Source organism: Nerophis lumbriciformis, linkage group LG16 (genome assembly GCF_033978685.3).
Source record: "Nerophis lumbriciformis linkage group LG16, RoL_Nlum_v2.1, whole genome shotgun sequence".
NCBI lineage: Eukaryota > Metazoa > Chordata > Actinopteri > Syngnathiformes > Syngnathidae > Nerophis > Nerophis lumbriciformis.
In genome coordinates this window covers 103,138-129,000 of record NC_084563.2, presented here as the reverse complement: position 1 = coordinate 129,000, position 25,863 = coordinate 103,138, and the positions used below count along the sequence as shown (strand labels likewise).

Genomic DNA, 25,863 nt, shown 5'->3' with positions numbered 1-25,863 from the left:
CCAACACCTTTTCTGGGGTCTGATGAGCGTCGGCATCGGGCGCCTTAACCCGGCGTTCGGTTCATCCCGCAGCGCCAGTTCTGCTTACCAAAAGTGGCCCACTCGGCTCACCAGGGTGAGCCCCACCCCTTTCGTGAGCGCACTGCGCGCGGAGTGACCCCTGTTACGCGCCCCCGGCAACGGGGGTGGCGGGCAGGTAAGCTGCGCGGGCGGAGCGCGCGGAGTGACCCCTGTTACGAGCCCCCGGCCACGGGGGTGGCGGGCAGGTAAGCTGCTTACCTGCTGCGCGTGACGCTGGCCGCGGCGAAGGCGGACGAGGCGGGGTGTCGGTGCGGTGGGCGCGGTGGTGACCCTGGACGTGCGTCGGGCCCTTCTCGCGGATCACCTCAGCTACGGCTCCCGGTGGGGCCCTCTCGGGGGAAGGGGCCTCGGTCCATCTCTTTTTTTTTTCTTCTTCTGTTGTGGCATATGCTGCAGGTGCCTGCTCGTTTTTCGTATGTGGGTAACAACATTTAACTATGTATATATATTTACCAATTGGTTTAACTGCCACCCGCCTGAATCTATTTAAAATCTAATTTTTGTTTTTTTTCAACCGCCCGACCCGACCCGCGGATAAAATCTAATTTTTTTTTATTTCAACCGCCCGACCCGCGGATAATCCGCGGACTCCGCGGTTGTGTCCGCAAACCGCGCATCTCTAGTACATATTTATACTATAAATGGATGTCATTTGGAATTTGTTGTGTGTTTATTTATAATAGCCACAAAGTTGTGTTACATGCACCTTGCATCATTTCCAGCAGGGCAAAAAACAATTGCTACTTTTCTTCTCCAAATTGCAATTGCGATTCGATTTGCGATTTTTATATTTTATACACACAAATAAATAAACAAGTGAAGGACTTGTCGGAGGCAGATATTTACATATATCTGAATTGAAGTGTTACTTCTTTTATTTCATAGTCATATTTGAAAACAGCTGGTGTTTTTCCATTTGTTCTCTTTCTGTTTGTCTGCAAGTAAACTGTGTGTGTTAACCTTGAAGCTTTGGAATGTGTTTTGACTAGAGAGATAATGTGCATGTGTTTTGACTAGAGAGATTTAAGAGGAGAGAGGGTTTTGGTCGGGAGGACAGACCATCTTAGCGGGTCTATGCTGTCTCTGTCAATGTATATATGCAAAGCTTTGCAAATATATTACAAAATACCTATTCTGTCTGTGGTGGTTTTTCAACTCAGCTTTAAGTGTCGTAAAGAGCTTGGGAGCGACTTGTGACTTGAATTCCCTGGGAGGAACAACTGGTCATCAAACGCAACAATTTGGGGGCTCGTCCGGTGCGACACGCTGAGAATTGGACACCTCTTACACTCTTCTGGACAGACTCACGAGTGGCCAAACATAAAACAAGGTAAGCAGAGCCTTTTTCTAAAATCTGCTTTAGGAGTCTGTCTTGAAGGATGTAAGTCAAACACTGTTTGTACCCCAGACACAGAGTGGACATTTTCATGGATTGATTGCCTTGTCCGCCATTACATCAAAAGTTGTAAATAAGTGGTCAACTCGTGTCATTGTGTCTCGACTACCGTGACGGGCAGCGCCGTTGATCCTGTCACCTGATTGGCTTTTAGCGTGTCACTCCCACTGATACGGCAACCGACCGTGTTGCTTGTTTGTTTTATTCAAGTTGCTATTTACAAACCCTGTTTCCATATGAGTTGGGAAATTGTGTTAGATGTAAATATAAACGGAATACAATGATTTGCAAATCCTTTTCAAGCCATATTCAGTTGAATATGCTACAAAGACAACATATTTCATGTTCAAACTCATAAACTTTATTTTTTATTTTTGCAAATAATCATTAACTTAGAATTTCATGGCTGCAACACGTGCCAAAGTAGTTGGGAAAGGGCATGTTCACCACTGTGTTACATGGCCTTTCCTTTTAACAACACTCAGTAAAGGTTTGGGAACTGAGGAGACACATTTTTGAAGCTTCTCAGGTGGAAGTCTTTCCCATTCTTGCTTGATGTACAGCTTAAGTTGTTCAACAGTCTCCCTTCTCATATTTTAGCCTCCACACATTGTCTGGACTACAGGCAGGCCAGTCTAGTGTCTTGCTGAAATAAGCAGGGGCGTCCATGGTAATGTTGCTTGGATGGCTCCGAAAGCTGTATGTACCTTTCAGCATTAATGGTGCCTTCACAGATGTGTAAGTTACCCATGTCTTGGGCACTAATACACCCCCATACCATCACACATGCTGCCTTTTACACTTTCACCCTAGAACAATCCGGATGGTTCTTTTCCTCTTTGGTCCGGAGGACACGACGTCCACAGTTTCCAAAAACAATTTGAAATGTGGACTCGTCAGACCACAGAACACTTTTCCACTTTGTATCAGTCCATCTTAGATGAGGTCAGGCCCAGCGAAGCCGACGGCGTTTCTGGGTGTTGTTGATAAACGGTTTTCGCCTCTGCATAGGAGAGTTTTAACTTGCACTTACAGATGTAGCGACCAACTGTAGTTACTGACAGTGGGTTTCTGAAGTGTTCCATGTGGTGATATCCTTTACACACTGATGTGGCTTGTTGATGCAGTACAGCCTGAGGGATGGAAGGTCACGGGCTTAGCTGCTTACGTGCAGTGATTTCTCCACATTCTCTGAACCCTTTGATGATATTACGGAGCGTAGATGGTGAAATCCCTCAATTCCTTGCAATAGCTGCTTGAGAAAGGTTTTTCTTAAACTGTTCAACAATTTGCTCAGGCATTTGTTGACAAAGTGGTGACCCTCGCCCCATCCTTGTTTGTGAATGACTGAGCATTTCATGGAATCTACTTTCATACCCAATCATGGCACCCACCTGTTCCCAATTAACCTGCACACCTGTGGGATGTTCCAAATAAGTGTTTGATGAGCATTCCTCAACTTTATCAGTATTTATTGCCACCTTTCCCAACTTCTTTGTCACGTGTTGCTGCCATCTAATTCTAAAGTTAATGATTATTTGCAAAAAAAACCCATGAAATATGTTGTCTTTGTAGCATATTCAACTGAATATGGCTTGAAAATGATTTGCAAATCATTGTATTCCGTTTATATTTACATCTAACACAATTTCCCAACTCATATGGAAACGGGGTTTGTAAAAGTTGACATTTCAATGACAAGGTTAAAATATAGGAGAAATGCAAGTTAATTGGGTATACTTGCATCATTATTATGTATTGTCATCACATCAGTGGTTCATTTGGTCTCAGAAAAATACTATCGTCCAGCAAAATGTGCTACAATTTATTTTGATTTATTGACGTTATTATTTTGTTTATTATGCTCGTGTGGCTTTCACGTGCACATTCAATTTCTACTGAAACACAATAATGTTTCAATGTGTTTTTAAATAAAACTTGCTTAAAAGATGTCAGTATAAGTACTTTTTGAAAACAATAAAGGCGATAATAATAATCATTTTGGTGACAATAAGTGAAATGTTCATACCGTGACAGTCCTACTTTGCAACTTGCACTTTCTTTCAACGCGACCCGACCTCGGATACGGGGAAGAAGATGGATTTTTTTTGTTGATATCAATGAGATGTCTATCGCCATGTATATTGATATTGTCCCCATGAGGAGTCACATGTGTCCTATTTTACACACGTGAATGAAGGCCACGCTCTATTCTGTTTGTGTACGTCTTTTATATGCGGCCGTGAGCAAGAAGAAAAAAAGCCACCCTTGCAGTGAACTGGAAGCAGAAGACTGAATCCAGACAAAAGAAAAAAGCGTGGAGCAAAAGGAGGAAAGGCGCAGCTATTGTGAGTCACAAAGTCAATCAGATGACATGAGGAGAAATTCATATCATGTGACTGGCTAAAAGAAGGAGACTGTTTGAAGCAGAGCGAGAAGACGGACAGGACAGAAAAAAAGGGAGGACGATATAACAGCCGTCCCTCCACATCAGACCTGCGCCAGGCCCTACCTAACCCTAACCCACTCTAGTCCTCAATCCACAACTGCTATTATTTCACACATTTCCTGAAAGTTGAAGCAATATCCGTCCCTAACTTCTTCAGCTATTTCTAGCGCAATAAAGTCAGTCTTGTCAGTCATCCACTGTCTTTGTCCCTGCGGGTGGAGGTAGGGCCACGAGCACGCACACGCACACGCACACACACACACACACACACACACACACACACACACACACACACACACACACACACACACACACAGGTAACCTAGTAGAAATGATACATACTAGTCCCAAAATGTAATCGATTGTTCTTTATCCTATTTTGGACATTTCCTGAAAGACGCTTGTAAATTTTGAAGATATTTATAGCAAAATTAGGGATAGGCAAGGGGTCGGCAACCCGCGGCTCCGGAGCCGCATGCGGCTCTTTGATCACTCTGACGCGGCTCAGCTGCATACTTGCCGACCCCCCCCCGATTGACCCCCCCGATTTTCTCGGGAGACTTCCGGATTTCAGTGCCTCTCGCTGTAAACTACCAAGATTAATATTCTCAGATTTTCACCCTTACAATAATAATAAGAGCGTGCCAGCCCAGCCTTTGGAAATATGCATCTTCTGCTTGCACACGTAAGTGACAGCAAGGCATACTTGGTCAACAGCCACACAGGTTACACTGACGGTGGCCATATAAAACAACTTTAAGACTCTTACTAATAATGCGCCACACTGTGAACCCACACCAAACAAGAATGACAAACACATTTCGGGAGAACATCTGCACCTTAACACAACATAAACATAACAGAACAAATACCCAGAATCCCATGCAGTCCTGACTCTTCCGGGCTACATTATACACCCCTGTAGTGGTCGCTAAATGCTGTACCATCACCGGCACGTTCGAGAGAATAATTGCCCTGAAGTTTGTAGTTTGCCGGATGAATCGGGATGGTTAGCAAGTATGACGCTGTCAAGCGCCATTCATATAAACCCCGCAGCCCGCACTAATATTCCATTTTCATTATAAGGTGTGGGCCGCGTGTCTGAGACCTTGGTTTATACATAGCACAAAGCAAAAAAAAAACTATGTATGCAGTGTTATTTCATTTTAAATTTCAAAAGATTTTTGTGGCTCCCATTGTTTTCTTTCATTTGTGAAACTGGTCAAAATGGCTCTTTGACTGGTAAAGGTTGCCGACCCCTGGGATAGGCGATATATATATATATATATATATATAAACAGGAGAATCTTTGGGCATCACATGATTCCATTCAATTCAATTCTTGGGGGTAAGAATCGATTCTCCATTCCAAATCAATACTTTTTTAATAACATTGTGTTAATGAACTTCATTCCTCCATAAAATAAACAGCTCTGATGAATTTATTTATTACTGAAAAGAAAACTGGTTTTGTTTAATTGAATTCTACCCAAACATTTCATCAAGTGGCTGGACATGGACATTGTTTTTTGATTGTTTTAAATCGATTATGAATCGCAATTCATTCAAAAATCTATTTTTTTTTTGACAAGCCTAATAAACACCCTTTGGCCGTAACGCAACACAACATATGATTTGCTATGTAAATGATAATAGAACCATTTTCAATACGATTCTTAAAATGATCATTAATCTACGGTAAATTCCAGACTATAAACCGCTACTTTTTCCTACGCTCTGGACTCTGCGGCTCATGACACAGTGCAACTAATTTATCTTATGTATAATACGAATAGTTTTATTTTCTTAAAAACAAGCCCATACTTTGAAAAGGTGTGCTATTGTTTGTGCGCCATCTTTTAGACAAGTTCACACTTTTTTTTTTTGAGCTTTCAACTGGAAGTAGAAGTGCCGTTCCGTCTTCTAGTAGTCCACAGCATTTTTACCCATATGGATTATTCATCCTTCACTTCAAGCAACATTTCTAAGTTTTACAATATAAATAAAACAATTCTTACTTACTGAAACCGTCCCATGTGTGACGTCTGTAGGAGTGTATATGTATGTGTATATACATATATAATGTGTGTATGAGTAAATAGTGTTTTTAAATTGTTTCTTTCATTGTATCTTGTGACGAGCAAGTGTGCGGACAAGTAGAGTGTAAGGAAGTTCACCTTGACACAAACAATGACCTCTTATATTTGCATTTTAGTCACCGTTTAATGCAACTGATAGCTTTTTTCAGGGAAGCATCAAAATTGGACAGAACACCGGATCGGGCCCAAATTCTAATCACTTGTTCCTTATTCCATTTCCATCGAAATCCAGCCATAACTTTTTGAGATACTGTGCTATGTGACTAGCTAACAAAGCCATGACATAACTCACTGGTGGCAGACGGTCAGAGTGAGTCAATATGCAAATTGCAGAAGCCAAATGTAATCTGCAACATCAAAAGCATCTGCGCTGTCAGTGGCTTTGAAGTGTGGGAGAAGGCAGCCATGGCCGTCCACACTCTAAACCAGCATGAGGGTTGGGGGTTGCATGTTGGCAGACTTGGGGAAATATTATAGGAGCAGCTTGCGTGGCACTGGCTTTTACAAAGAGTGGCCAAAGTGAGCCTCTCTGCGTCCCGCAACCAGACCCCATGTCAACACAGATCTGATCCACACTCCTGTAAACAAGGAGACCCCACAGATCTGATCCACACTCCTGTAAACAAGCAGACCCCACAGATCTGATCCACACTCCTGTAAACAAGCAGACCCCACAGATCTGATCCACACTGCTGTAAACAAGCAGACCCCACAGATCTGATCCACACTCCTGTAAACAAGCAGACCCCACAGATCTGATCCACACTCCTGTAAACAAGCAGACCCCACAGATCTGATCCACACTCCTGTAAACAAGCAGACCCCACAGATCTGATCCACACTCCTGTAAACAAGCAGACCCCACAGATCTGATCCACACTCCTGTAAACAACCAGACCCCACAGATCTGATCCACACTCCTGTAAACAACCAGACCCCACAGATCTGATCCACACTCCTGTAAGCAACTCTCACAGGTTGACTAACATCTCGCCCTTTGCTGTCCTACTGTGCCGCACTCTAACTTCATTGTTTGGAACACGGCAGTAAAACGGATGATTAAACAAAACAGAAGTCATGGTCGTGGACCCACTAGCTGCTTGTTCCTCGCATGATATCACACACAAATAAACATGCTGCAAGACTGCTTGTATCGCATGTAATATCACACACGAGTAAACACCCTGCAGGTCTGTTTGTATCACACGTGATATCACACTCAAGCAAAAATGTTACAGGACTGCTTGTATCGCACATGATATCACACGCGAGTAATCACTTTGCAGGACTGCTTGTATGGGACTGTTTTCATGCAAGCCCATATTGGTGTTGTGCTGTATCAGATGGAGAGCAACACCCCTATTTGAGCTTGCATCATGAAATGTGTTGGTTATCATGAAGAAGTGGTGGGAGGAGAACCTACCGGTGAAAAGTTTGGTGATGGCTTTGTTTTGTCTGCGCGCAGAGCAGACCAGCAGGAGCCACGGAGGCAGGAACTGCTGATGAGTGGCGAGGAGCTCGGCGATGGTCCGGGGGGATCCCGGCGGCGACCTCTGCTCCGCCTCGCCCAGCTGCCCACCTTGGTCCAGCGAGTCCACCAGCAGGAAGAGAGCCTGCGGCGGCGGCTTGGCGCTCAGGAGAGGCAAGAGCACACATCTAGGAGAGGGTGGGAGATGATGACTCGTTACCATAGCAACACCTGACCTTAAATAAGCATCTGTGAAGGAGCATCATTCACATCCAAATATCCACTATAAGCCGCTACTTTTTTCCTACGCTTTGGACCCTGCGGCTTCAAAAACAACGATACGGCTAATTTATGGATATTTCTACACCGACAACCATAATGCAAAAAGTACAAAAAAACAAACAAACAAAGACACTGAATAGGTGTGTTATTATTTGTTCTATGGAGTTTGGCTCCAGTGCTCTTCCGTTTAAACTGAGCTTTCAACCGGAAGTAGAAGTGCTGTCCCGTCTTCTATCTGTCCGTAGCGTGTGGATTCTTCATTCATTCGTTTGTAAGTTTTACAATATAACTAAAACAACTCTTACGTCCCATGTGTAGGAGTGTTTTCATGCATTTTGTACATGCTATTGTAACGTAACGATGCTAGCGTCGTTAGCATTAGCTAATATGCTAACACCTTTACAAGTGTTATTAACTTACAATGGCATTCTTTTTGTATTGTTTCAGTTATGTAAATTCACCAAAACATCACAGTTAGTCTCTCTGTTTTACACAATTTTAAATTAAAACGGTAAATTCGTGAGTTTTAGCGCAGTTATCTATGTTTACTAGATGTGCGGGAAATAATGGATTTTTAAATGCATCGCAATGTGGGCATGGATTAGTAAAAGTCAAAATTAATCTTTCAGCACATACACAATGTTGACATCTATAGTTATATTTTGATAAACAATCATAAATGAATCTTTCAGCACGTACACAATGTTGACATCTATAGTTATATTTTGATAAACAATCACAAATGAATCTTTCAGCACATACACAATGTTGACATCTATAGTTATATTTTGATAAACAATCATAAATGAATCTTTCAGCACATACACAATGTTGACATCTAGTTATATTTTGATAAACAATCATAAATGAATCTTTCAGCACGTACACAATGTTGACATCTATAGTTATATTTTGATAAACAATCATAAATGAATCTTTCAGCACATACACAATGTTGACGTTAGTTACATTTTGATAAAGATGGTAAAACCGGGCTACTTGCAACAAACTTGCCTTATTTAGACGGCAAGTTCAATCCTGAAATACAACCTTACCCGAGCAAACACGATGCATATTTATCTGTGAGAGTCTTGATAGCAGTTTTCCTGACAAAGAAGTTGTAGACCTCCATGCTTTTCTAAGTTTTCATCTGTTCAGTGGTCTACAATGATGTCTGGGCACAATAGTTCCATATGTCTGGGAAGTCCACTGACAGACAATCCATGATATCACTGGACAAGTCTTTGTTTGATCAAAAATAAGGATCTATTCCATTGCATTGTTGGATTTGTTTGCTGGCAAGAATATTTCAGCCTGTTTTGTTAGCAGTTTGCAAGTTGCTTGCTGTACAACAGCCATCCTGGCTTGGTTGGTTTCCACTTTTGGGAAGAAGTCCCATGACGGAATACAAACAATGGAAACAGAAGTCTAGAACTGGCTCCCAAGCCATTCCATTTCTGAGCCGGTATGATGGTTGTCCTCCTGAGAGTACTTATGAAGTCATGTCCTTACAAGACTATGCCAAAGCTCTCAGTGCCCAAATCTCTTAACGCTCTAAGACCATTTTCCCCGCTTCATCGTGACACCACTCGGCCTAATCTCTCCTGATGGCGGAGAACCTGCGCTGCCATCTGGGAGCCTCGCCAAGAAGAATGTGCGTCCGCGGGGATGACTGGGCGTGAATGGGCCGAGCCTCTGTGGCCCACTGAGACAATCAAATCCACAGTGACAGCAAGTGGGCCTGACAAAGAGGCCATTGTTGGCCCGCAATTCAGCTACTTTGGGGCCGTCAAAGAGTGGAAAGACGAGAGCTGTGGACAAAAAAGGCAACTCTGCGGGGTATCGCCACAAAAGCCACTTTGCCGGCCGACACCCAGCGTGTTCATCCTGGAGTCCTCCACGTATGTCCCAGTTGATGCCGACTGATACAAGACCTTTAATCCACTCGCCATCTGCCGGCTTGCTTCTTGCATACTTGCCAACTCTCCCGGATTTTCCGGGAGACTCCCGAAAAACGGCAGCACGGTGGAAGAGGGGTTAGTGCGTCTGCCTCACAATACGAAGGTGCTGAGTAGTCTGGGGTTCAATCCCAGGCTCGGGATCTTTCTTTGTGGAGTTTGCATGTTCTCCCCGTGACTGCGTGGGTTCCCTCCGGGTACTCCGGCTTCCTCCCACCTCCAAAGACATGCACCTGGGGATAGGCCCCTCCCACCTCCAAAGACATGCACCTGGGGATAGGTTGATTGGCAACACTAAATTGGCCCTAGTGTGTGAATGTTGTCTGTCTATCTGTGTTGGCCCTGCGATGAGGTGGCGACTTGTCCAGGGTGTACCCCGCCTTCTGCCCGATTGTAGCTGAGATAGGCTCCAGCGCCCCCCCGCAACCCCGAAGGGAATAAGCAGTAGAAAATGGATGGATGGACTCCCGAAATTCAGCGCCTCTCCCGAAAACCTCCCGGGACAAATTTTCTCCCGAAAATCTCCCGAAATTCAGGCGGAGCTGGAGGCCACGCCCCCTCCAGCTCCATGCGGACCTGAGTGACGTGTTGACAGCCTGTTCACACGTCCGCTTTCCCACAATATAAACAGCTAATGATGGAGGGCGAGTTCTTGGTTTCTTATGTGGGTTTATTGTTAGGCAGTTTCATTAACGTCCTCCCAGCGCGGTAACAACACACAACAACAGCAGTCATGTTTCCGTCTACCGTAAAGCAGTTGGTCTGCCGTAAACAGCAATGTTGTGACACTTTTAAACAGGACAATACTGCCATCTACTGTACATGCATATGTGACCCACCCATAATGTGTCACATTTTTGTGTTGATTTATTTATTTTATTTTGTGGTTTGAATTCGTTTTTGGATCTGTCATTACACATTTATCAGTATTCACATTGGTCAGTAGGGGGCAGTAGGGTGTTTCTTCCCAATTGAATGCTATCACCTGCAGACCGGAAGTGTCTTGTCATTCTGATGAGCGCGACCAGTCTGTGAACAATTGAAACGTCCTGTGTGCTTTTTCCTCCTGTATAACAGGTTAGTTTTGGTGAATCAACTCACTGAATAATATCCATGTGATCTTTATAAGTTTAAGTACACATTCTGATGGTGGAGCCTAACTCTAAAGTGTTTGTGAGTTGTAGTTTGTATTTGTGAATGAATCCAGTGCACAGCTGCAGTAATCAATACAAAAAGGCGACGTGAGTACGCAATGTTTATATAGGAACTTCTGATCCTAATTCAGACTCCCAAATTAGAGCTCCCGTTTTCTTATTGATTTTATAATGTATATTTGTATAATGTGTGTGTTCTGAAATAGTGACAGAGAATAGAACAAGGATGGACAATTCAACCCTTAACTCAACAATGAGTAGATGAGTGTTATGTGTGTGTAAATAAATGAACACTGAAATTCAAGTATTTCTTTTATATATATATATATATATATATATATATATATATATATATATATATATATATATATATATATATATATATATATATATGTAATAAAACAAATTAAATATAGCTAGATCAAAGTTGCCACACCTTAAAAATGAGTGTTTTTTTAACGTGGAAGTAAATGAAAGTAATAATTAGGGCTGCAACTAACGATTAATCTGTCCATTATCACTTCGATTAATCGATTAATAATCGGATAAAAGAGACAAACTACATGTCTATCCTTTCCAGTATTTTATTGGAAAAACCCGCATACTGGCGCCATGTTCTTTCAACTTGCCAAATAAAACAAGGAAAATGTTACAAAAATGCACACTTTTGACACCCCTGCTATAGATAATAAAAAATGTAATGTGATAAATCTATGGATAAAAAGCAGAGCCTGACGATCATAACTCTCTCTCTCTCTCTCTCTCTCTCTGTCTCTGCCCCTCCCTCACCAATGCTGTTTGTTTTGTTTTTAGCCCTTTCTTAACCCTTACGTACATTGAAAATACACGCAACCCTAACTCGTGGGGCGGTATAGCTCGGTTGGTAGAGCGGCCGATCCCCGCTTCCGCCATCCTAGTCACTGCCGTTGTGTCCTTGGGCAAGACACTTGACCCACCTGCTCCCAGTGCCACCCACACTGCTTTAAATGTGACTTAGATATTGGCTTTCACTATGTAAAGCGCTTTGAGTCACTTGAGAAAAAGTGCTATATAAATGTAATTCACTTCACTAACTCAAAATGCCGGACATTTGAGGCATTTAAGAAACTCCGCCTGGACAGCCGTGCAAAAGAGGACACGTCCTCTTTTTTTAATCATCAGACATGGAATTGATTAGCTGGACTCTCGACTCTGTTGACACAATCTTTTCGACGAGGAAAAGAGGTTCTGGGGAGCCTGGCTGCCCTGATGGAACCATTGCTGCGGGGTACGTGAGAGATTCCGGGGACAAATGGAGAATCATGTGCCTCTCAGTCCTTTCCGTCGAGGACGTGGAAGACATCTACCTATTTGGAACCATGATCGCGGGGCACCTGCTGATTGGGCTGGGCATTGCTCTGGTGTATCGTAAAATTCCTAAGACGATGGCAGCCACCCAAGGAGCCCAAAGGCTGTTCGTCAAAATGGACGGATTGGGCCGGGCTGTAGGAACACAGTCTGTGGTGATTTCTGAACTGAATCGCAAGATGGATCACATCATGGAAAAGCTTGCTATAAAGGAAGGTTTGGATATGAGAGCCAGCATGGACGAATAGAACAGACAAGTCATTGTTAATGCCCGTTTAAGAAAAAACAAAAATCCTTATCTACGATTTGACTCCCCCGAATGGCCTTGAGACAAGAACAGGCTGTTCTGTAATCACCCCCTGAGGAATTTCAAAGATGGACGCTTTTTGACCTCCCTCCCTCCTCCCCTCCTCAACGACACCTGGGAATCGAACTTTGCTTGCATTTTATGCAGAACGACTCTGAGCTCATGAACAGTACACGTCACCCAAAGACAATGGGCATATATACAAACACACTCCCCATCCCCATCCAACGCCCCTCACCACCACTGCTTAATTCCTCTTCGGGGTTATGGACGGCTGTCCGGGCGGAGTTTCTTAAATGCCTCAAATGTCCGGCATTTTGAGTATTGTTTACACAACGTGCAGTATGCTACTTAATATGTCCGTGTGGAAACTGGTTCGGCACACCTCCGCACCGAAAGGAAACCCTCGTACCGAAACGGTTCGATACAAATACACGTACCGTTACACCACTATTATTATGATTATTGTTTCTCAGCTGTTTGTAAATGTTGCAGTTTATAAATAAAGGTTAAAAATACATATATATATAAATAAATAAAAATAAACGTAGCCTGAGCACATGTGCATAGCATAGATCCAACAAATCAATGACTACATTAATCGACAACTATTTTTATAATCGATTAGTTGTTGCAGTCCTAGTAATAATGGATGTATTCAGTGTAATATAAAGTACCAATGATTGTCACACACACACACACACTAGGTGTGGCAAAATTATTATTACCCATCACCCTTGATCACCCCCTGGGAGGTGAGGGGAGCAGTGAGCAGCAGCGGCGGCCGCGCTCGGGAATCATTTTTGCTGATTTAACCCCCAATTCCAAGCCTTGATGCTGAGTGCCAAGCAGGGAGGTAATGGCTCCCATTTTTATAGTCTTTGGTATGACTCAGCCGGGGTTAGAACTCACAACCTACCCATCTCAGGATCTACGTTAGCTTTATTTTTCAACTCACAAGTGAGCAAATGCGCCATTTCCGGTCCTTCAATCATCTCTATTTCTTCAGAATCAAAATATGTCTTATTTTATATATTACATATAGGCTACTATTTCTGCACTATTGTCTGTTTATTTACATAATTGTTCCAAACAGTGTCTGTAAGACGGCAGTAAAACGGCTGATCAAACAAAACAGAAGTCATGGTTATGGAGCCACTAGCTGCGCAAGCTAGCTCTCCAATCAGCTAAACAGACTCAATAACTCCACGCTGACGTTTTGGCTAATTTACTGAGGAATTTGTGAACGTGAAACAAAACAAAAAGAATGCCATCGTAAGTTAATAGTATTAACACAGACACTTGTTAGCATATTAACCAATGCTACATTGCGTTAGCACGTACAAAGATGCATGAAAACCATTTCAAGCAATACGCTACCAATTCTTGGTACCTGAGAATCCATCCATCCATCCATTTTCTACTGCTTGTCCCTTTTGAGGTCGAGGGGGGGTGCTGGAGCCTATCTCAGCTGCATTCAGGCGGAAGGCGGGGTACACCCTGGACAAGTCGCCACCTCATCGCAGGGCCAACACAGATAGATAGACAACATTCACACTCACATTCACACACTAGGGACCATTTAGTGTTGCCAATCAACCTATCCCCAGATGCATGTCTTTGGAGGTGGGAGGGGCCTATCCCCAGGTGCATGTCTTTGGAGGTGGGAGGAAGCCGGAGTAGAACCCACGCAGTCACTGGGAGAACATGCAAACTCCACACAGAAAGATCCCGAGCCCGGGATTGAACTCAGGACTACTCAAGACCTTCGTATTGTGAGGCATATGCACTCGGTGCCTCACGGTGGAACAGGACTAACCCCTGTTCCACTGTGCTGCCTGGGAATCAACGGTACCAATTTTTGTTACTTTTTGTGTATGTTAATAAATATTGTTGAACATAATAATTAACACATTTGGAGGTGTTGAAATTGCCATGTAAAATCACTAATGCTAATATGTCAATAGCAAAGCCAATGTATGTTAGCATTTTTGGAAAAGTCTTAACGATTTTAGAGTCAATTTCTTTGTGGGCAATGAACGTATCTTGTATCCGCCTCATGCTTTCAAAGCAGTTTCAACTGGGTTTTTGCCCAAGGATCCCAGTCAGTCATGCTAGCTGCCAAGATGTCTGAGGTGCTAATATTCTTGCTAACATTTCCAAATGTAAAAGTGGTGATCTCCAGGATGAAGTGTCATGACGTTGGTGTGGCAGATGCTCGGTCATGGGACCGCTCACAGGAACACTCACCACATTGTTGTTTGTTTCAAGCTTTTATTTCTAGTGGAGACAACAAGAGCCACGCGTCTGTCTCTACACTCACTCTTCCCATAGAAAAACCTTTGCTAAAAGTCAAGTATTGTCAATTCCGGACTATAAGCCGCTACGTTTTTCCTACACTTTGAAACTTGCGGCTTATAAAACGGTGCGGCTAATTTACGGATTTTTCTTGGCTGACGGCCATAATACAAATAGTTTTCAAAAATACACTGATTGGGTGTGTTATTGTTTGTGCTACGGCGCCAATGTTAGCTCACCTTCCAATTAGAGCTTTTACTCCTTTAGCTGTCCATAGCGTTTCTACTCGTATGGATTCTTCATTCATAATCCCAAGCAACTCTTGTAAGTTTTACAATATAACTAAAACAACTTACTAAAGCGTCCCATGTGTGATGTCATGTAATGACGCCAGCGTCGTTAGCCTTATCTAATACGCCAACTTGTTTACAAGTGTCTGTGTTAGTATCATTAACTTACAATGGCGTTCTTTTTCTATTGTTTCACTTTCACTAATTCCTTAGTTCAGGGGTGCTCACACTTTTTCTGCAGGCGAGCTACTTTTCAATTGATCAAGTTGTGGGGATCTACCTCATTCATATATATCATTTATATTTACTTATTTATGAAATATATGTTTTTGTTAACAAGTTAAAGGTGTTTAATGATAATGCAAGCATGTTTAATACATATAGTTAATATATTAAAGGTGTTTAATGATAATGCAAGCATGTTTAACACATATAGTTAATATTGTTAACAAGTTAAAGGTGTTTAATGATAATGCAATCATGTTTAACACATAGTTAATATTGTTAATAAATTAAAGGTGTTTAATGATAATACGAGCATGTTTAACACATATAGTTAATATTGTTAATAAATTAAAGGTGTTTAATGATAATACAAGTATGTTTAATACATATAGTTAATATTATTAATAAGTTAAAGGTGTTTAAAGATAATACAAGCATGTTTAATACATATAGTTAATATTGTTAATAAGTTAAAGGTGTTTAAAGATAATACAAGCATGTTTAACATATATAGTTAATATTGTTAACAACTTAAAGGTGTTTAAAGATAATACAAGCATGTTTAACACATATAGTTAATATTGTTAATAAGTTAAAGGTGTTTAAAGATAATACAAGCATGTTTAACACATATAGATTCCGTTCTTTCATGAAGACAAGAATATAAGTTGGTGTATTACCTGATTGTGATGACTTGCATTGATAGGAATCAGACAGTGGTGCTGATAACGTCCGCATTTTCGAATGGAGGAGAAAAAAAGTCCTCCTTTCTGTCCAATACCACATGAAAGTGGTTGGTTTTTGGCATCTTATTTGTCCAGCTTCCGTACTCCTTTGTATACACTTTACAAGAAATCTCGCCCTTCTCGATTGGAGCACTAGCTTGCGCAGCTCGTGGGTCCATGACCATGACTTCTGTTTTGTTTGGTCGTCCGTTTTACTGCCTTGTTACAGCTACCGTTTGGAAACAATTAAAGGTATGTAAATATACATTTAGCAAATAAATAAGTCACGTCACAACCTATATATATATATATATATATATATATTTAAATGTTCCTGAGGGAACTCTCCTGAAGGAATCAATAAAGTACTATCTATATATGTGGGACTTATACGGAAGATCTCTCTTGGTGAGTGTGTGCATCTTCTATCCAGTCTGTAAGTCAATGCCAAGTCATATGTGCTGATGAACCCTATATTACGTCTATTAATGACGTGCACTCGTGCCTCAGATAACTCCTGCAAATCCCCCAAGCTCTTCCCAGTCCACATTCCTGACTTAGCCCACGGAATCTGAAATTTCATCCCTCTCCAAACCCCCGAAGCCATGTCCACACCGAGGTGTGCGTCAATCTCCACACACACGCTTTGGGATGACTGGCAAGGACTTCTTTTCCTGCCAAGTCCGGATTATCCCTCAAGATCTTGGTCCGGTTTATGAGGAGAAAAGTCAGGCTTCTTAATCCTGGCAGTTTTTACGCTGCACCTTAGCTAATTCCTTCTTTTCTGCTGAGTGTTTGTGCCTGGGGTCCATGCAAAGTGTGTTTGTATACCATGGTGCTTTGTCCTCTCAACTTGGAGGGCATTGCACTTCTTTATTTCTTGCTTGCTTGCTAAAAGGGCGCCCTGATTTTCCACTGCCGTGCACCACATGAAAGTGCGCCAGAAGCTTTCATTTTGGCGTCCCTCAACCTCAAGTGCAGAAGAGACCCACAAAACGCTGCTTGCACTTTAGTGGAAACCTGTTCTAATTGGATTTAGACTTCCTTTTTATTCTCATTCAAATGTGAACTTTACAGCACAGAAAAGAACAACATTTCGTTACATTAGCTCATGGTAGTGCAGAAAGCAATAAGGTGCATATATAAATAAATAAATAAATACATTACTGTACAGATAAATATATTGCACTTTTTCACATACATCCACGTTTATGGATGTATGTTATATTGTCTTTTTTACTCCAGCCAGTTAATCCATTTTGAGGGCAGTTGAGGGGATAATTTAATTATGATGCGTTCAAGAGTCCCACGGCCTGAGGGAAGAGCTGTTACAGAAGTGTGTAAAGGATATCACCACATGGAACACTTCAGAAACCCACTGTCAGTAACTACAGTTGGTCGCTACATCTGTAAGTGCAAGTTAAAACTCTCCTATGCAAGGCGAAAACCGTTTATCAACAACACCCAGAAACGCCGTCGGCTTCGCTGGGCCTGAGCTCATCTAAGATGGACTGATACAAAGTGGAAAAGTGTTCTGTGGTCTGACGAGTCCACATTTCAAATTGTTTTTGGAAATATTCGACATCATGTCATCCGGACCAAAGGGGAAGCGAACCATCCAGACTGTTATCGACGCAAAGTGTAAAAGGCAGCATGTGTGATGGTATGGGGGTGTATTAGTGGCCAAGACAGGGGTAACTTACACATCTGTGAAGGCACCATTAATGCTGAAAGGTACATACAGCTTTTGGAACAACATATGCTGCCATCTAAGCGCCGTCTTTTTCATGGACGCCCCTGCTTATTTCAGCAAGACAAGGCCAAGCCACATTCAGCACGTGTTACAACAGCGTGGCTTCGTAAAAAAAGAGTGCGGGTATTTTCCTGGGCCGCCTGCAGTCCAGACCTGTCTCCCATCGAAAATGTGTGGCGCATTATGAAGCGTAAAATACAACAGCGGAGACCCCCGGACTGTTGAACGACTGAAGCTCTACATAAAACAAGAATGGGAAAGAATTCCACTTTCAAAGCTTCAACAATTAGTTTCCTCAGTTCCCAAACGTTTACTGAGTGTTGTTAAAAGAAAAGGTGATGTAACACAGTGGTGAACATGCCCTTTCCCAACTACTTTGGCACGTGTTGCAGCCAGGAAATTCTAAGTTTATGAGTTTGAACATCAAATATGTTGTCTTTGTAGCATATTCAACTGAATATGGCTTGAAAAGGATTTGCAAATCATTGTATTCCGTTTATATTTACATCTAACACAATTTCCCAACTCATATGGAAACGGGGTTTGTATAACAGTTTATGTATTGTAAGGTTTCCTTGTCAGCAACACTGAAATATTGCGAACATTTCATTCAACTCCTTCCTGTAGATTGTAGTCTTTTCAAGCTGGCTGACATCATTTCTTACTGGATGTTACAGAAAGTATGCCTGCTCTTCTTTACTTATGTAACAATCTCCTATTTGTCAGGACATCTTTTCAGTCATCTTCATGTCCAGCCATCTCTGTGGCCTTAGTATTTCATTGAATCAGGGAACCCGGACGGAGGAGGCTTGTAGCAAAATTATTATTAGTTATTATTTGATTGTATCAGGGAACCCGGACGGAGGAGGCTTGTAGCAAAATTATTATTAGTTATTATTTGATTGAACCAGGGAACCCGGATGGAGGAAGCTTGTAGCAAAACAAAGCAAAGTGGACCAGTAAGACAACAAGCAGAAGTTCTTGTTATGACAGGTAAGTACAGCAGGCAACCAGCACTTTGCTGTCAAATACTAAGTATATATATGTAATAAATAGTCAAATAATCGGTCCATGTCTACACAAGACTTGAGTCATTTCCTGACTATTTTGCCACTCAGTCCTCCCAGGAACTAATAACAGATCTCTCAAATGGGATTTATTGAGGACTTGCAATATCAGAGTAGGTTAGTGCATGTGGAAGGTAGAAAACATGTCTACTATCTATGAGCGTTCATCTTTGCCAAGACAAGCATCGGCCGAGTCACACCTAAACTGACGTTTGTGTCCCATCAGCAACAAACAAAAACTGCTGGAATTTGTTTGCGCCCACATGACTGCGCTAATTCCCCCCCCCCCCATTGGACGCCGGTTCTTTTGTCCTGAAGGAAAAGGCATGTTAGGGCAGCATGAAACCCTGACAAAGTCCAGTCCAAACATGGTATCCAACTTTACAATACACAAATAGCACCAAACTTGCCACCCTGGCGTTGTATCTGTTTGACAAATACTGTAAAAGTGTCGTAAATGTTCACTTTGTTTGTAGTACAATTGCCAACTACGTTGTTGTTTACCCATACTAGCAAAAACTACACTTTTCTTTTCATTACACTGTGACATTTTAACGGCATTGTTTCTGAGCCTGAAAACACGTCTAGGAAGTTTTTGTTTAAGTTCTGTAGGGATGCACGTAGGGATACGGCCATAATTGCTTACTGGAATATGTCCGCAGAAATGTTGATGTGCCCTGAACCTCTGGCTGGGGGTCGATTGAATCTGGCATTGCATACAAATCCATGATTTTTAGGTTCAAACATTCAAAAAATAGTTAAAAGCTAGCATGAAATGTTAGCATGCTAACGTTGTATAATATAAGAGATGTTAGCATACTTCCAAGATGGCGCCAAGTATCAAAAACCAAGATTTTAAGGATAAAACACACAAAATTAGCTAAAAAGCTAGCATAAAAGGTTAGCATTCTAACAAAAGCATGCTAACGTTGTATAATAAAAGAGATGCTAGCATACTTCCAAGATGGCGCCAAGTATCAAAAACTACGATTTTTAGGTTAAAAAATACAAAATTAGGTAAAAAGCTAGCATAAAATGTTAGGATGCTAATGTTGTATAATATAAGCAATGTTAGCATATTCCAAAAATGGCGCCAAGTATCAAAAACCAAGATTGTTATGTTAAACCATACAACATTTGTTAAAAAGCTAGCATACAACGTTACCATGCTAGCACGTGACATGGTAAGGAAATACCAAAATGCACTATTTATAAATGTAAACATACATTAGCTGAAAAGCTAGCATACAATGTTGGCATGTTAACATTAGCATGCTAACGTATAATATAAGAGGTGTCAGCATACTTCCAAGATGGCGCCAAGTATCAAAAACCTAGATTTTTAGGTTCAAACATATACAATGAGCTAAAAAGCAAGCTTAAAATGTTAGCATGCTAATGTTGTATAATATAAGAGATGTTAGTATACTTCCAAGATGGCGCCAAGTATCAAAAACCTAGATTTTAAGGATAAAACACACAAAATTAGCTAAAAAGCTAGCATAAAAGGTTAGCATTCTAACAAAAGCATGCTAATGTTGTATAATAAAAGAGATGCTAGCATACTTCCAAGATGGCACCAAGTATCAAAAACTAAGATTTTTAGGTTAAAACATATACAATTGGCTAAAAAGCAAGCTTAAAATGTTAGCATGCTAATGTTGTATAATATAAGAGATGTTAGCATACTTCCAAGATGGCTCCAAGTATCATAAACCTAGATTTTTAGGTTAAAAAATACAAAATTAGCTAAAACGTTTGCATGCTAGCACATGACATGGTAAGAGGAAATACCGAAATGCACTATTTGTAAGTCTAAACATACCAAAGTAGCTAAAAGGGTAGCATAAAACATTAGCATGCTAACATTGAATAATATTAGAGATGTTAGCATACTTCCAAGATGGCGCCAAGTATCAAAATACATCATTTTCCGCTTAAAACATACACAATTAGGTAAAAAGCTAGCATAAAACATTAGCATACAAACAATAGCATGCTAACATTTATTCTGTGTGTGAATGCTTGGACATTCACAGAATAATAATAATAATAATAATAATAATACAAATCGTGTTTTTGGTGTAGAATCTTCTATGTGTGAATGTCTTTAATAATAATAATACTAATACTAAAAAGATAGAAGATTCTTGTGTGAATGCTTGGACATTCACAGAATAATAATAATAATAATAATAATAATAATAATAATCTTGTTTTTGGTGGAGAATCTTCTATGTGTGAATGTCTTTAATAATAATAATAATACTAATACTAAAAAGATAGAAGCTTCTTGTGTGAATGCTTGGACATTCACAGAATAATAATAATAATAATAATAATAATAAAAATCTTGTTTTTGGTGTAGAATCTTCTGTGTGTGAATGCTTGGACATTCACAGAATAATAATAATAATAATAATAATAATAAAAATCTTGTTTTTGGTGTAGAATCTTCTGTGTGTGAATGCTTGGACATTCACAGAATAATAATAATAACAATAATAATAATAATACAAATATTGTTTTTGGTGTAGAATCTTCTATGTGTGAATGTCTTTAATAATAATAATACTAATACTAAAAAGATAGAAGATTCTACACCAAAAACAAGATTTTTATTATTATTATTATTATTATTCTGTGAATGTCCAAGCATTCACACAAGAATCTTCTATGTGTGAATGTCTTTAATAACAATACTAATACTAAAAAGATTATAAGATTGTTGTGTGAATGTTGGACATTCCCACAATGAGGTACTTTACAAGCATGCCATCACTCGTACATTGAAGTTAAAGTGACATGGTACGTCACTTCAAAGACAGAAGAGTCTGGTGACTAAGCGGCGCTACAACAGCTGAACAAACGTTCGGAGCCTTTTTAGTCAGACGGATGCTACAAAGTCCTCTGCATTCTCCCTCAGGTGAGTTCTGTTGCCGTGGGACTTCCTGTCAACTCATCACCTGGAGACAAATCATTTCCTTAACAAATCATCATCCTGTCAAGTCTTCTGGACCAACTCATCACCTGGAGACAAATCATCTCCTTAACAAATCATCATCCTGTCAAGTCTTCTGGACCAACTCATCACCTGGAGACAAATCATCTCCTTAACAAATCATCATCCTGTCAAGTCTTCTGGACCAACTCATCACCTGGAGACAAATCATCTCCTTAACAAATCATCATCCTGTCAAGTCTTCTGGACCAACTCATCACCTGGAGACAAATCATCTCCTTAACAAATCATCATCCTGTCAAGTCTTCTGGACCAACTCATCACCTGGAGACAAATCATCTCCTTAACAAATCATCATCCTGTCAAGTCTTCTGGACCAACTCATCACCTGGAGACAAATCATCTTCTTAACAAATCATCATCCTGTCAAGTCTTCTGGACCAACTCATCACCTGGAGACAAATCACCTCCTTAACAAATCATCATCCTGTCAAGTCTTCTGGACCAACTCATCACCTGGAGACAAATCATCTCCTTAGTTTATTGCAAAATCATCCACTGCCAGGTGTCATTCTGATGAAAACAAGCTAATGTTTAACAGAAGTTAGGTGCACAGGTGAGTCACAGGTGCTGATTACTATCCACTAACAAGACCTGTTTGTCTTGGCCAGCTGAAAGTCACAGCTGGACAGCTCCTACAAAATAAAATGTGTGCTTTACGACACTTGACTAAAGGCAAGCCGTGTAAGGTTTGGACTGTGCGGCCTTGGAAGTGCTCAGTCTAAACAAAGGTGTGTCTTTGTATCCCAAGGCCGTGTGGAGATAACCACAAACTTTTACTCCCGTCCTTTTGCTTTGCTTTTGTACGCTCAGTCTTGTGTACTGGACTGACATTCTTTTCATACTTTGGAGACAACTTTTAAAAGCCAGCCCTTTGGATTTTGGAAAACACAGCTTGTTAAAAGGAGCAATACTCTGATACTGGAGGTCCATTGATATGTTTTTGAAGGGCTGATGCCTTAAAAGTAGCAATACTCTGATACTGGAGGTCCATTGATATGTTTTTGAAGGGCTGATGCCTTAAAAGTAGCAATACTCTGATACTGGAGGTCCATTGATGTGTTTTTGAAGGGCTGATGCCTTAAAAATAGCAATACTCTGATACTGGAGGTCCATTGATATGTTTTTGAAGTGCTGATGTCGATTAGTAGTCAAAGAGGATATTTGGAGCTGATATTTATATGCAGTTAAAGTTATTCAAACACAAATACCGTGTTTTCCTGACTATAAGTCGCACCAGAATATAAGGCGCAGCCACTAAATTGTAGTGAAATGAGTTATTTACACAGAAAAATGTTTATTTACATACTTTAATTGTTTGTGATGAAACAAAACAGAAGCAAAGAGATTTGAAGATGACACCGTGACATGTTATGTAGACAATAAATCATAATATCACCCCTTTAATGCGCCTTTCCTATGAAAACAGACCTGAATAGCAGCAGTGCGCCCTATGGTAGACAAAATCATTCAATGATGATATAACTGTGTTGTGATACAAATATGTATTGTTGAAATGATGAATCTTCCTCACATTGTTTTCAAAACATTGTCACTTTTACACCAAACTTTTCTAGAAACAAAATGCAAAGAAACCAAACAAATGTGTTTTTCTCTAGGTGGTTCTTGTTTGAACAGGTTATTTATATACTGTCAATTCTGGACTGTAAACCACTACTTTTTTTCTCCGCTTTGAACCCCGCGGCTTATAAAAACACTGCGGCTACTTTATGGATTTTTCTTTGCTGACGGCCATAATGCAAATAGTTGAAATAGTTTGAAAAAAAATCCAAAAACAAGCAAAGACACTGAATAGGTGTATTATTGTTTGTGCTATGGTGCCATCTTATGGACGAGTTCAGTGCCCTTCTGTTTAGACTGAGCTTTCAACTGGAAGGAGAAGTGCCGTTCTGACTTCAAGCAGTTCATAGCATTTCTACGAGTATAGATTCTTCATTCATCACTTTTTTTTTTCTCCAACTGACTTGCTGTGTGCGTCTGCCAGCCGTCCATAGCGTTTCTACTCGTGTGGATTCTTCATTCATCACTCCAGGCAACATTTGTAGGTTTTACAATATAACTAAAACACTTACTTACTAAAGTGTCCCATGTGTGACGTCTGTAGGAGTGTTTTCATGCATATTTGTACCTGCTATCATACTGTAATCAAGCTAGCACCGTTAGCATGAGCTAATATTCTAACACATTTACGAGTGTTTTATAATTTCATTCTTTTTGTATTGTTTCAGTTTTTGAGTGTGTTTAGCTGATTGGAGAGCTAGCTTGCGCAGCTAGTGGGTCCATGACCATGACTTCTGTTTTGTTTGGTCAGCCGTTTTACTGCCGTGTTACACACACCGTTTGGAAAGGTAAGTAAATAAACATTTACAGAACATTTCTGTGTAAATAAGTCATTTCTCAACGTATATATATGCGCCTTACAGTCCGGTGCGGCTAATATTAGGAATTTTGTATTTTTTGGAAAAGTAGTGGGTGCGTCTTATATGCTGGTGCGCTGTATAGTCTGGGAAATAGGAAGGGTTCAAGTGCTTAAGAACAATGGTTCCATTAAGCTCACAAGCGGTATAAGCTAACTGTTTGCGGATGACTCGGCCCTGCTGGTATCAGACAAGGACAAGTCACAGGTGGAGAAAATCCTCAGTAGAACTTGCACTGACAACAAGCTATCCATACACTTGGGTAAAACTGAATCCATCCTGTTTGGGTCCCATATCAACCTTAAGAAAGTCAATGACTTCACTATAAAAGTGGATGACATTGTTATCACCAGGAAGGATGAGGTCACCTACCTAGGTTCCATTCTAGAGGCTAATCTTTCCTGTGATAAAATGGCAACCAAGGTCATCAAAAAGGTCAACCAACGAACAAGATTTCTCTACGGAATCTCCTCTCTGGTCAACAAAAGCACCATGAGGATTCTGGCGGGAACTCTCGTTCAACCCTTTTTCCATTACGCATGCACCTCCTGGTACCCTAGCACCTCCAAAACCCTCAAATCTAGACTCCAAACATCCCAGAACAAGCTAGTCCAGGGGTCGGCAACCTTTACCAGTCAAAGAGCCATTTTGACCAGTTTCGCAAATTATAGAAAACAATGGGAGCCGCAATTTTTTTTGGAAATTTTAAATGAATTAACACTGCACACAAAGTTGATGTGTGAGGGAGCAGGGTTGGGGTGGGGGCGGGGTTTGGTGGTAACAGGGGTGTATAATGTAGCCCGGAAGAGTCAGGGCTGCATGGGATTCTGGGTGTTTGTTCTGTTTTGTTTATGTTGTGTTAAGGTGCAGATGTTCTCCCGATATGTGTTTGTCATTCTTGTTTGGTTTTGGTTCAAAGTGTGGCGCATTATTAGTAAGAGTGTTAAAGTTGTTTTATATGACTACCGTCAGTGTAACCTGTGTGGCTGTTGACAAAGTATGCCTTGCTGTCACATACGTGTGCAAGCAGAAAATGTATATTGTATAACAAGTGTTGGGCTGGCACGCTGTTAATACAGATTGTAGAGAGCACCAAATGTTGTACCATCATGGCACGCCCTTATTGTAGCTGTAAGGGTGAAAATCGGTGAATATTAATCCCGGGAGTTTCCTGCGGAGGCACTGAAATCCGGAAGTCTCACGGGAAAATTGGGGGGTTCAGCAAGTAAGCTGCTGAGCCGCATCAGAGTGATCAAAGAGCCGCATGCGGCTCCGGAGCCGCGGGTTGCCGACCCCTGAGCTAGTCAGATTACTTCTAGACCTCCACCCCAGATCACACCTCACTCCTACCCACTTCTCCAAAGTGGGCTGGCTCAGGGTGGAGGACAGAGTAAAACAACTTGCACTGAGCCTGGTCTATAAAATCCGCTACACCTCCCTGATACCGAAGTACATGTCAAACTACTTCCTTAACCACAACACCAGGGGGAGCTCCACTAACCAC

The 25,863-nt window shown here is 41.1% G+C and overlaps 1 protein-coding gene across 1 annotated transcript in view; it reads right to left on the bottom strand.

Annotated features, from left to right (window-relative positions):
• ankrd50 (ankyrin repeat domain 50) overlaps positions 1 to 25,863 on the bottom strand; it is a 73,513-nt gene that overhangs the window by 33,633 nt on the left and 14,017 nt on the right. The window contains exon 3 of the mRNA XM_061976502.2: positions 7,449 to 7,681. Coding sequence (XP_061832486.1) covers positions 7,449 to 7,681 — 233 coding nt within the window. The remainder of the gene's footprint in view (positions 1 to 7,448; positions 7,682 to 25,863) is intronic.